The sequence below is a fragment of the Perna viridis genome, chromosome 4 (genome assembly GCF_037379345.1).
Source record: "Perna viridis isolate PV_CMFRI_1.1 ecotype Kerala chromosome 4, ASM3737934v1, whole genome shotgun sequence".
In the NCBI taxonomy this organism is placed as follows: domain Eukaryota; kingdom Metazoa; phylum Mollusca; class Bivalvia; order Mytilida; family Mytilidae; genus Perna; species Perna viridis.
Window position 1 is genome coordinate 759,246 of NC_142448.1, and position 13,582 is coordinate 772,827.

Sequence of the window (13,582 nt, forward strand, 5' to 3'; positions counted from 1 at the left end):
TACTACAGGGTGTGAAGGGTGTGAAGTGATTTCTCCACTACAGGGTGTGAAGTGATTTCTTTACTATAGGGTGTGAAGCAATTTCTCCACTACAGGGTGTGAAGTGATTTCTCTACTACAGGGGGTGAAGGGTTTGAAGTGATTTCTTCACTACAGGTTGTGAAGTGATTCGTCTACTACAGGGTATGAAGTGAATTCTCTACCACAGGGTGTGAAGTGATTTCTCTACTACAGGGTGTGAAGGGTTTGAAGTGTTTTCTCTACTGCAGGGTGTGAAGTGATTTTTCTACTACAGGGTGTGAAGGGTTTGAAGTGTTTTCTCTACTAAAGGGTTTGTAGTGATTTCTCCACTACAGGTTGTGAAGTGATTTCTCTACCACAGGGTGTGAAGTGATTTCTTTACTATAGGGTGTGAAGGGTGTGAAGTGATTTCTTAACTATAGGGTGTGAAACAATTTCTCCACTACAGGGTATGAAGTGATTTCTCTACCACAGGGTGTGAAGTGATTTCTCTACCACAGGGTGTGAAGTGATTTCTTTACTATAGGGTGTGAAGCAATTTCTCCACTACAGGGTATGAAGTGATTTCTCTACCACAGGGGGTGAAGTGATTTCTTTACTACAGGGTGTGAAGGGTGTGAAGTGATTTCTCTACTACAGGGTGTGAAGTGATTTCTCTACCACAGGGTGTGAAGTGATTTCTTTACTATAGGGTGTGAAACAATTTCTCCACTACAGGGTATGAAGTGATTTCTCTACCACAGGGTGTGAAGTGATTTCTTTACTACAGGGTGTGAAGTGATTTCTTTACTATAGGGTGTGAAGGGTGTGAAGTGATTTCTCCACTACAGGGTGTGAAGTGATTTCTTTACTATAGGGTGTGAAGCAATTTCTCCACTACAGGGTATGAAGTGATTTCTTTACTATATGGTGTGAAGGGTTTGAAGTGATTTCTCCACTACAGGGTGTGAAGTGATTGCTCTACCACAGGGTTTGAAGTGTTTTCTCTACTATATGGTGGGAAGGGTTTTAAGTGATTTCTCCACTACAGGTTGTGAAGTGATTTCTCTACTACAGAGTGTGAAGGGTTTGAAGTGATTTCTCCACTACAGGGTGTGAAGTGATTTTTTTACTATAGGGTGTGAAGGGTGTGAAGTGATTTCTCTACCACAGGGTGTGAAGTGATTTCTCTACTACCGGGTGTGAAGTGATTTCTCTACCACAGGGTGTGAAGTGATTTCTTTACTATAGGGTGTGAAGCAATTTCTCCACTACAGGGTATGAAGTGATTTCTCTACCACAGGGTGTGAAGTGATATCTTTACTACAGGGTGTGAAGGGTGTGAAGTGATTTCTCTACTACAGGGTGTGAAGTGATTTCTCTACCACAGGGTGTGAAGTGATTTCTTTACTATAGGGTGTGAAACAATTTCTCCACTACAGGGTATGAAGTGATTTCTCTACCACAGGGTGTGAAGTGATTTCTCCACTACAGGGTGTGAAGTGATTTCTTTACTATAGGGTGTGAAGCAATTTCTCCACTGCAGGGTATGAAGTAATTTCTTTACTATAGGGTGTGAAGGGTTTGAAGTGATTTCTCCACTACAGGGTTTGAAGTGATTTCTCTACTAAAGGGTGTGAAGTGATTTCTTTACTATATGGTGTGAAGGGTTTGAAGTGATTTCTCCACTACAGGTTGTGAAGTGATTTCTCTACTACAGAGTGTGAAGGGTTTGAAGTGATTTCTCTACTACATGGTGTGAAGTGATTTGTCTACTACAGGGTGTGAAGTGATTTCTCTACTACAGGGTGTGAAGTGATTTTATTACTATAGGGTGTGAAGTGATTTCTCTATTATAGGGTTTGACGTGATTTCTTTACTTTAGGGTGTGAAGCAATTTCTCCACTACAGGGTGTGAAGTGATTTCTCTACTACAGGGTGTGAAGGGTTTGAAGTGATTTCTCCACTACAGGTTGTGAAGTGATTCGTCTACTACAGGGTATGAAGTGATTTCACTACCACAGGGTGTGAAGTGATTTCTCTACTACAGGGTGTGAAGGGTTTGAAGTGTTTTCTCTACTACAGGGTTTGAAGTGATTTCTCCACTACAGGGTGTGAAGGGTTTGAAGTGATTTCTCTGTTACAGGGTGTGAAGGGTTTGAAGTGATTTTATTTACTACAGGGTGTGAAGTGATTTCTCTACTACAGGGTGTGAAGGGTTTGAAGTGATTTCTCTACTACAGGGTGTGAAGTGATTTTTTACTATAGGGTATGAAGTGATTTCTCTTCTACAGAGTGTAAAGTGATTTCTTTACTACAGAGTGTGATTTCGCTGCTACAGGGTATGAAGTGATTGATTTCTCTACTACAGGATGTGACTGTTTCATACAATATGTATATGGAGCTTATTTAGAAAATTATATAAACCAAAAATTTTAGAATTGTGCAAGAGCCCCTAAAAAAAGATGATAATATTCCCTTGATTTCCTTGTTTTATACCCCGCCACACTAAGTGGCGAGGTCCTATGTGATACCCTCCCAAATGTTGTTTCTATCCTTCCATCTGTCCATCCCTGATAACTTCAGAAGGTATTGAACAATCTTTTTCAAACTTTGTTTAGTAATTTAGTATCATGAAATACAGATCAAGTTGAATTTTAGTTTGATTAGATTATTTACAAGTTTAAATTGTTTTTACCCCAAAAATAGTTTGCAGTGTGAAGGGTATCATTTTATGTCCCATGATATGCCCTATTTTTTTTATTTTTGTCCCCTGCCACAACATGATGGGGGGATTTTGTCATAGTATTTCTGTCTGTAAGTCACAGGTTCTGTAGATTTTGGTTTGACAATATTTATTGTCTCTTTCCAACATTTTGATTGGACAAACTTTAATGGAGTAATGTAATTTTGACCTCTATAGGCCACTCATACTTTTTGATGGAATTTCTCTTGTGTAGATGTGTGTAATTTTGCTCTGAAACATAAAATAACTATAAAACAAAACTCAGCCCTATTTTGGCAATAACAAAACAAAGTTCTACTAATCTTAAAATGTTCATCTTTCAGACATATAGTTGTATGTGGTCATATAACCTATGATTCTGTGTCCAACTTTCTCAACGATTTCCTTCACAAAGATAGAGAAGATGTGGATGTAGAAATCGTATTTGTACACAAGTAAGTATCTATAGTAATGTATCACAGTAACAGTTGTTATTTTATTTACTATACAAGTAGTTTACATTGTTTGTGATTTATTTTTAGGGGGAGAGAGGAGTTGTGCTGGTTAGGGGGAGAGAGGAGTTGTGCTGGTTAGGGGGAAAGAGGAGTTGTGCTGATTAGGGGGGAGAGGAGTTGTGCGGGTTAGAGGGAGAGAGGAGTTGTGCGGGTTAGGGGGAGGGAGGAGTTGTGCTTTTTTCTGGTCTTGCTGTTCTTTTTCCCCTATGGTAAGTTAACATTTCAAAGGAAAATTAAATTCATGGTTTGACCTACCCATGAAATTTTTATTTCACACAAATAACAATTCCTAGACAGATTAATTCATTTTGATTTTTTGTCAAATGAAGAATTGTATTATTATGTCATGTCAGTGACCTGTGCAATAAGTAGCTTTCAGTGAAAGATTCTGTTGCATGAACCCTATGTCTATAGTAATGTCTCTGATATGTAAAAAATGATTCTACTAATGTGTAACATGGTACAGAATTTTAGGGGATAATACACCATCATCCATTGATTCTACTGATGTGAATCATAGTACAGAATGTTAGGGGATAATACACCATCATCCATTGATTCTACTGATGTGAAACATAGTACAGAATGTTAGGGGATAGTACATCAATATCGATTGATTCTACTGATGTGTAACATAGTACAGAATGTTAGGGGATAGTACACCAATATCCAGTGATCCTACTGATGTGTAACACAGTACAGAATGTTAGGGGATAGTACATCAATATCGATTGATTCTACTGATGTGTAACATAGTACAGAATGTTAGGGGATAATACACCATCATCCATTGATTCTACTGATGTGAAACATAGTACAGAATGTTAGGGGATAGTACATCAATATCGATTGATTCTACTGATGTGTAACATAGTACAGAATGTTAGGGGATAGTACACCAATATCCAGTGATCCTACTGATGTGTAACATAGTACAGAATGTTAGGGGATAGTACATCAATATCGATTGATTCTACTGATGTGTAACATAGTACAGAATGTTAGGGGATAGTACATCAATATCCAGTGATCCTACTGATGTGTAACATAGTACAGAATGTTAGGGGATAGTACATCAATATCCATTGGTTCTATTGACGTGAAACATAGTATAGAAAGTTTTGGGATAACACATCAATATCCAGTGATTCTACTCTAGATTATTTAGATGATTATGATCTTTCTCTTTTTCTAATGAAAAACATATTTGTTTATGTAGGGTAAATATAATTATCAGTATTTGTCCATCCCCATTCTAGTAAATATCTAGGGTTTTAATTGGTTATGAACAAATCCAATTACCAAGGAGCAAATAACCATTTTACTGTAGTACTTCATACTCTATTTAGCACTAATCATTGCTAATACAATGTCCATTTTAAAGATTTCAAAGAGACTTACTTTTTATGTTGACTTTTGGGCACAAGAAAAATGTGATTTTTGTGTCCAGGAACTGTGTATATATCCCCAGTATATTGACTTCATTAATGTAGTAATGACAGCATTAATAGAGAGAAATATGGTGTCAAAATCAAAATTGTAATTATAAAATTAACAAAGAAACAAGACTTAAAAACTCATATTTTTATGATCTGTTGTCTTATATCAAAGGTAGATTCCTGCACTTGAATAAAGATTACGTGATTTTTCTCAAATTGCAACAGGGTCCTTTTTGGTCCTGTGAATGTGAAATAGAATTTTTATATACATCCTTATCCTTATCTGTAAATATGGTGATTTTTTTTAAAGCTTCAGTATTCTGAAACTCCTCAGGCTATGCCTCAGAGAATACTTGGGTACTTTAGGTGTAAAGATCTCCATATCTACAGAAATAGATGTAACTCATCGAATTTTGCCCCACATTGGCTATTATAATCTCTGTATATTGCAAGTATGATTTAGTTGTCTACAGATGTACAGACAATTAATGGTAGTTTTAATTGCACTTCAGTGGGTAGAAATGACATGTTGGTATTTGAAACAGTGAATATAGGCATTACTTGTTGTAGCTATTAGTACATCAAAAGTATGTCTCTAGAAACTACAAAAAAAAAAAAAAAAAAAAAAAAAGAAAAAAAAGTGTGTCAAATATTCACTTTTAACTGTGACACTATTTTATATTTCTCTTGATATTATGTTGGTCTTTTAGACTCCTCATTAGTATTTTTTTTAAACTACATGTACATACAATGTTTTAGTAGACTAGCTGTATAGCCATATCTCTTCTTTTTCCAATATTTCCATGAGATTTTAAACTGGGTAATCATGGTTATAATGTTGAACATTACAATACATACTGGCCTGTTGATGACAGTATCAAACATCCATAGTTGTACAGGTCATCTTTAAACCGAGGAAACTAAAGCTAATACAGTGAGATATTATTTGTCTGATGTTATATAATTCAAATGACTTATGGCCTATGTAAATTGCTTTTATTGTAGACAATACAGTACTTTTGTGCCATAAACATCTGTCTTTTTAATATGGAATCAGACAATATAATCATTTGGGAAAAGAATATTAAAATATCTTCCCATTAAGTCTGTCTTATTGTATGATTGATTCCTGAAGATTTATTGTTTAGCTATAGGTAAATTTACTTTTTTACTGTATCAGTTGTTAGGGTTGATAGTTTGTCCAGTATTTTTCACCCCTATGGCCAAACATTTTCTTCATTGTATTTGTATTAAGTTTTTTTCTAGAAGTCATCATGTTATAACTAATGTGTAAATAAATTTTCAGAACTTTACCAGATCTGGAGCTTGAAGGCTTACTGAAAAGACATTTTACTCAAGTTGAATTTTTCCAAGGCACTGTCATGGATGCTAATGACCTTGAAAGAGTCAAGGTTAGTAAGAAATTCTGGAACTAAATATATTGTAGATGAAGATGTTTGTTGATTTATGATTCATTAAAAAATAATTTATAAAGATCAAGAACAGTAAGTTTGGGATTAAAGGAAACATTGATGATAGAAAGAAAAGTAAAACAAAAACATGATTATTAAACAGAAAACAACAAGGTGTTGAAGATGTAGAACTGATTGCCAGCAACATTCCTTTCCTCCCTTTAGACTGTCAGTGTTTTTTGATGATGACTGAAAAGATAAGATCTAATATATTACAAAGAGATTGTCGGGTGATTATACATTGTTACATTAGTCAGATACACTAATGAAAACTGGATACATTACAAGGAGAGACGATGTAAGGCTATCAGCAGTAAATTTATATCACTTAAGTATGAAGACTGTTTGCTAATTAATGACTGACGTAAAATCCATTGTACGGTTTATTTATACCCAATGCAATCAAAGTTTGTCTATCTGTCTGTCCACATTTCCTATAAGCACAACTCTTTCTTAATGGCTCAAAGGATTTTGGTAAAATTTTAGGAAAGTTGGGCATCGTATGTAGATGTGCATGAAGAGTACAATTATATTTAAGGGACACTTAACTTAAGAGTTTTACTTTAAACATAAAAGTGAAGAGTGGAGTTAAACACATATTTCTTAAATGTGTTTAATTAAAGCCTTTATTTATTTTAGATCCAGTCTGCTGATGCTTGTTTAGTGCTAGCCAATAAATACTGTATGGATCCTGACCAGGAAGATGCGGCTAATATAATGAGAGTTATCTCCATTAAAAACTTCCATGCTGATATTAAAGTCATTGTGCAACTGATGCAGTATCATAACAAGGTCAGATATAATGGTGCTTCAATCAATCTCCCACACAGAGGGTAATATTTGTTCCATTCACTGCTAAACCACACCCATTTATGCAAATTAGTACCCCAAAAACAGATTTGTAATGCTCATGATCAGTGATTTTTTTTTCATCCTGTATAGCAGAGCTTATAAGCTGGCAGAGTGATACTAAGTAAATCAGAAGAGATTTATCTTCGATGTTAATTTAAAAAAAAATGATGGCAGTGTTAATTTCTCAAATCCTGAAAGCTGGAGTCGTTTGTTTATTTAATGATTTCTAGTTACATACTAAACTGTCATAAGTGGACAGAAAGTTTTAGTTTTTAAATAAAAGACTAGCTTTTTATCATGATTTTAAAGCAAAAGTTCTTGTTTTTTTTTGTTTTTGTTTTTTTATACTGCTGTTAAAGTACTTTTAGGTGTTGTATCAGAATTTGGGGTATGTCTATCTCTTCGTTTGCCTTTCCATGGTCAAACAACTCAACAAAAAAATGTTAAATTCTTTGGACCATAAAAATCAGGTGTACTTTAAATGTGATGTATATTGTACTTATCCTTCAGGAGTTATTGTATATTAGGGTTCTAGGTGTTAAAGTATATTGTATTTATCCTTCAGGGGCCATGGTATGTTAGGGTTCTGGGTGATAAAGTATACTGTATTCTTCCTTCAGGGGCCATGGTACATTAGGGTTCTGGGTGATAAAGTATATTGTATTCATCCTTCAGGGGCCATGGTGTATTAGCGTATTAGGTATATTACCATGACGACACAAATAACAATGAAATGATTTGAAAAAAGTAACTTAAGTTAAATCCATATGGTTTTAATGAACTAGTGATATTGTGTTTTATTTCATCAATATGATGTCACATCACTGTAATCAAAGCTTTGATTCCATCACTGAGATTGCTGTAATGAAAGGGTATTTTGTATTATTGTCAATGGGTTTCAATAAGAACAATGAAAGTGTTATTTATTGTTAATGTGATCCCTGGTGTAGCATGTTTGTATTCAGATAAAAGAAAAGTTTCATCTGTTGAAATACTCAATAATAAATACTTGATATCAGTGATCAACAAATATATGTAAATCAATACATAGAAACTGATGTGACATTACAACACTTGGGTCAGGTAATCTTATATGATGTCACATCACTGTGGTCAGCCAAACTGATGTGACATTACAACACTTGGGTCAGGTAATCTTATATGATGTCACATCACTGTGGTCTGCCAAACTGATATGACATAACAACACTTGGGTCAGGTAATCTTATATGATGTCACATCACTGTGGTCAGCCAAACTGATGTGACATTACAACACTATGGTCAGACAAACTGATGTGACACTACAACACTATGGTCAGCCAAACTGATGTGACATTACAACACTATGGTCAGCCAGACTGATGTGACATTACAACACTATGGTCAGCCAAACTGATATGACATTACAACACTATGGTCAGCCAGACTGATATGACATTACAACACTATGGTCAGCCAGACTGATGTGACATTATAAACTGTGAGATTATAATTCTATGGCAAGGCTTGTTCTTCTTCCTGTCTTCTACAATTTTTTGTTTTCCTGATCTTATATATTTTACAGATCTTTCATAATCAAATTGAACTTGTGAAGAAAAAAGTTTCTTTTTTTCGAAGTTAGTTGCCTCTTGCAAACAAAGTTTGGGGGTATATCACCATCTCTGTGTGTCTGTTAGTCTGTCCACACATTTTGTAATTGCACCGCCTTATATATAATCCACTGTTTTTGATAAAATTTTAAAGGAAGGTTAGTTTTCATACTTGGATGTGCATATGATTATAATTGTTGCTTGATTCCTCTAAAGGGTGATAATGCATCATGATGTTATGTTAGCTTCCTGTCAGGTTTGAAGTATATCCTCTAAAGGGAGATAATTCACCATGAGGGTTTAGTGATGTTATGTTAGCTTCCTGTCAGGTTTGAAGTATATCTTCTAAAGGGAGATAATTCACCATGAGGGTTTTGTGATGTTAGCTTCCTGTCAGGTTTGAAGTATATCCTCTAAAGAGATATAATTCACCATGAGGGTTTAGTGATGTTAGCTTCCTGTCAGGTTTAAAGTATATCCTCTAAAGGGAGATAATTCACCATGAGGGTTTAGTGATGTTAGCTTCCTGTCAGGTTTAAAGTATATCCTCTAAAGGGAGATAATTCACCATGAGGGTTTCCTCTCAGGTTTGAAGGATATTTTTAAACCAACAATGTAATTTATGTAATGCAGCTAGCTTAACCTTGAAATAATTGAAATTGAAAAAAAAAACTAGTTTTTAAGTTTTCATGTAGTCATTAAAAAGTTTTCTTTCAAGAAAACCTTCAAATTAGTGTATCAATTTATGTTGAAATATGAGTATTCAAATTAAAAAGAAGAGACTTTAAATACAATATAGTAATTTAACTTTACATAAAGCACAGTTTAAGTACACATATAATTCAATATATTTTAATTGATTCAGTAAAGGTTACAATATTGTGTACATGTTGGACAGAAACATTGCACTCTGTACTTCAGATAAAACTTTACTGCAATGTTCTTACTACTGCAGTATGGTATAAATCAATGACCAGAAATCTCTCTAGTTTGTGAACCCAATAATTAGCACTTGTGGTAATGAATGCAGAGATTTTTATGTTCCATACTTATCTACATTGATAACATGCTTGTAAAACAGTGAAATCAAAACAAAAAAAAATCAATGAGAAAAATATTGTTATTAGGTTCAAATAAGTGAGCAATTATCATGCATTTGTTTGGACAAAATATCATAAATAATTCATGGGTTCTTACCTTTAGATATTAAGTCATGAAAAATTGATAAGAAAGAAAACTGTATTTACTGTGTTAAGAGAATCACAGTTGTTTTGGTATTTAGAGGTAAACATAACTAGTGTACATTTACAAGACTATCTTAAAGGTGATAAGACTTCATTAGTGGCTCTGATAACTTCTGTCAGCACAAGTCCCACCCAAACATACAAGGACTATTTTAGTCTCACCAGAACATACAAGAAATGCTTTAGTTCCACCATAATATACAAGGAGTGTTTTAATCCCACCAGAGCAAACAGGGAATGTTTTAGTCCCACCGGAGCAAACAAGGAGTGTTTTAATCCCACTAGACAAACAAGGAATGTTTTAGTCCAACCAGAACATACAAGGAATGTTTAATCCCACCCAAACATACAAGGACCATTTTAGTCCCACCAGAGCAGGCAAGGAATATTTTAGTCCCACCAGAGCAAACAAGAAGTGTTTTAATCCCACCAGAGCAAACAAGGAGTGTTTTAATCCCACCAGAGCAAACAAGGAGTGTTTTAATCCAACCAGAGCAAACAAGGAATGTTTTAGACCCACCAGAGCAAACCAGGAGTGTTTAATCCCACCCAAACAAACAATGAATGTTTCAGTCCAACCAGGACATACAAGGAATGTTGTAGTCTCCCACCAGAACGTACAATGAATGTTTTAGTCCAACCAGAACATTTTTTAGTCCCATCATACATACAATGAATGTTTAACACCCCAAAGAAAGGACAATGAATGTTTAAGTATCAACCATATCATTTCTGTTAATTACAGTACTTTTTAATTTAGTAGATATGATTTGTCTGTTCCTTTAATCATTTCTTTTCTTTCTAATTGTAGGCCTACTTACTAAATATTCCAAGCTGGGATTGGAAGAGAGGAGATGATGCTGTCTGTGTGGCTGAATTGAAGTTAGGATTTATAGCTCAGAGCTGTTTAGCTCCAGGATTCTCTACCCTGATGGCCAACCTGTTTACTATGAGGTCTGATAAAACAGTAAGTATTAGTGACAGTGGCTCTCAGATGTTTTGCCACTATGGTTGTCTGTTCCTAAATCATGAGATCTGATAGTATGAATACATTAAGCTTACATTCATGACTGTTTGCTACAGTGGCAGGATAGTAAGTAAAGTTAATGGTATTATGTCTAGTTAAGATTCACTGAACAGTTGGTGTACATGGCTGTTGATTCACTGAACAGTTGGTGTACATGGCTGTTGATTCACTGAACAGTTGGTGTACATGGCTGTTGATTCACTGAACAGTTGGTGTACATGGCTGGCTAGTCTTTCAATACTTTGATGTTTGTTCCAATGTTAAGGTACACTTGTAAGGAAACCAAAGTGCAAGCAATAATCAAAAGGATATTTCAAGGATATAGACTAGACTGGGAAAATAGACAAACACAACAAAGAACATGAAATAACCAAAACAAAACATACAAAGAAACAAAAGTAAATGAGCAACTCCCGACTCCACTAAAAACTAAAATGTGTCATTGAGAAGGCTGTATTTGGTGAACAACAAATCTAAATACACAAAAGGACATATGCTAATTAGATTGGAAGAGGAATCAAGGGAAACCATGATTCTAACAGAAATCAAAAGAATCCAGGGACAAAGACCAGACATGGAAAACAGACATACCCAACAAAGAACATAAAGTAACTAAAATAATACATACAAAGTAACAAAAGTAAATGAGCAACTCGGACTCCGCTAAAAACTTGGGAGCATGAATTATATCCATGTACAACAACCCTAACTATGTATGACAGATAGTATATTCTGCTTGTGTAAATTTTATTTTCTGCTTTATTTCCAGTATAAATGCAAAAAGTAAATTACCTCAATCATAAAGGACTTAAGTTCTGGAAGACTTTGGTGATATAACAGTTATTATGTAACTGAGATTAAACAGAAATTAAATGACTTATCATATAACTTTGTATTTGATGGGTTGCTGGTTGGTAGCTCAGTTAAGTACAGGTCTTTCTAAGTGTTGTGCAGAACTCATAGATAATAGATGAATGGTATATAATTACAGGTTGAACATTATAATATTGATTCTGCACTACAATGTTATATATAATAGAATGGTTTTTATCTGAACCTTATTGTTTCCTTTGTAATATTTTGTATACTTTAAACCATCCAATTGATAGGTCAGTTCCATGCATTACCAGGTACTTAACAAAATTAACAGTGATTAATAAGCATATTTAAGTAGTTCCTGTGTCTTTTAATCTTGTCATTTTAGGTTGGGCAGCTGAAGCTATGTGTGGTTGTAGGAAGTTCAATTTGTAAACTAAATAACTCAGAGTTGATTGGAATCCAGAATTTAAGTTAAATTCTGTCATTCTCAAAAATGAACATAAGCTAAATGTTTTAAGTTATCATTGAGACTATAAGTATACATGCTCTGATACTTCTATGTTGTATGGCTTGTTGCTGATACCATGTCATCTTTGTGTTCAATTATTAATAAATCAAGGAGGCAGACATATCAAATGTATTCACCCTAAATAAGTGTGATTACATTCCTTTATACCTGAATATGTGGGATTACATTGGTAAAGAAACACTCAGTTTTGTTTTTTTTTTATTTTGACTTGTTGAATTGATTGTAAATGTTTTCCATTTGAAGGATGATATACCACAGCTTTGGGTATTATAAGTTTGTCCTAACACATCTAATATTAAACACTGATTTGATGTGATAATGTCACTCAAGAAAAAAATGTGTTTCTGCTAATTTAACAAGACATTTATTTTGTTTGTGGACTTTCAGATATTGTTTTGTTGTTAATGCTACTGAAAATTTCTACTGGAGAAACAGTTCCAGGACTTTATCAAATGTTTATTCCTTCATCTTAAATTTATCATAGCATTTTAGCTGAAACACTAATATTGTTTTCTTTAGAAAGAAATGAGATACAAAAACTGTATGCACTGCTTCATCAGTGTTAGTGGCACAAATTTCCAACCATAAAATTAATTCACTTCCTGGTTGCCATTCTGTAAATGGTTTAAAAAGTCTTTTTTGAAATCTGATTTCAATCTTTTAAATGGCTATGGATTTGTCACATTGAAACATTGTAATGGATATTAGATGTAAATTTCTGCTACATAAACTTCAGAGTGTTTTAGTTAATTCTAAGTTGGAATATATTCCTTTCAGAGTTATTTTTTAATCATAACTATATTTAATTCACTTGATGTGTAGATAAAGTGCACTGTATTAAATATCAGTTAAACAACACCATTAATGCTTATATTTGCCAGTCTCATGGAAGGAGGAAATTTTGGCACCTTTGGTAGCAGATTATTTAAATATGGGCATCTTTGAAAGATCAGTTTTGTAATATATGCCATTATATTCATCTTCTGGAACTCCCTTGATTCTTATGATTTCAGCCTACAGATGGGCATGTAAACAATTAAATCATGACATCATCAAAAACCTTATCACTGATAAAATCTATCAATTAAGCAGGAATAGATACCCTTACGATGTATCAACTACAATAGCCATTAGAATCACAGGAACTTTAGATCAAGATTTTGATCCATTGAATGGGCAAAAATTGTACTAAAATGCTGTTTTAATGATTTTTTACATGTTTTTTTTTAGTGTATGGGCTTAGATAGTAAAAAAAATTGTTAAAATAGCGTTTTAATACATATTTTGACCATTTAATGGATCAAACTCACGATCTTAAGTCCCTGTTATCAAACACCTTAGATTGTGTCACCTTTAATGTCATAACTAT

General features: G+C 34.1%; 1 protein-coding gene across 30 annotated transcripts in view; it reads left to right on the forward strand.

The window, feature by feature from the left end:
* The window catches only part of LOC148618361 (calcium-activated potassium channel slowpoke-like), a 64,595-nt gene that overhangs the window by 24,879 nt on the left and 26,134 nt on the right, over positions 1-13,582 (forward strand). For 21 of the 30 annotated variants that reach the window (XM_088577160.1, XM_088577161.1, XM_088577166.1 and 18 more), the window contains exons 8-12: positions 3,070-3,180; positions 5,986-6,091; positions 6,791-6,943; positions 10,650-10,805; positions 12,457-12,477. In XM_088577160.1, the coding sequence (XP_088433286.1) occupies positions 3,070-3,180; positions 5,986-6,091; positions 6,791-6,943; positions 10,650-10,805; positions 12,457-12,477 (547 nt within the window). The remainder of the gene's footprint in view (positions 1-3,069; positions 3,181-5,985; positions 6,092-6,790; positions 6,944-10,649; positions 10,806-12,456; positions 12,478-13,582) is intronic. The other 9 variants (XM_088577176.1, XM_088577167.1, XM_088577185.1 and 6 more) reach the window with 1 other exon arrangement.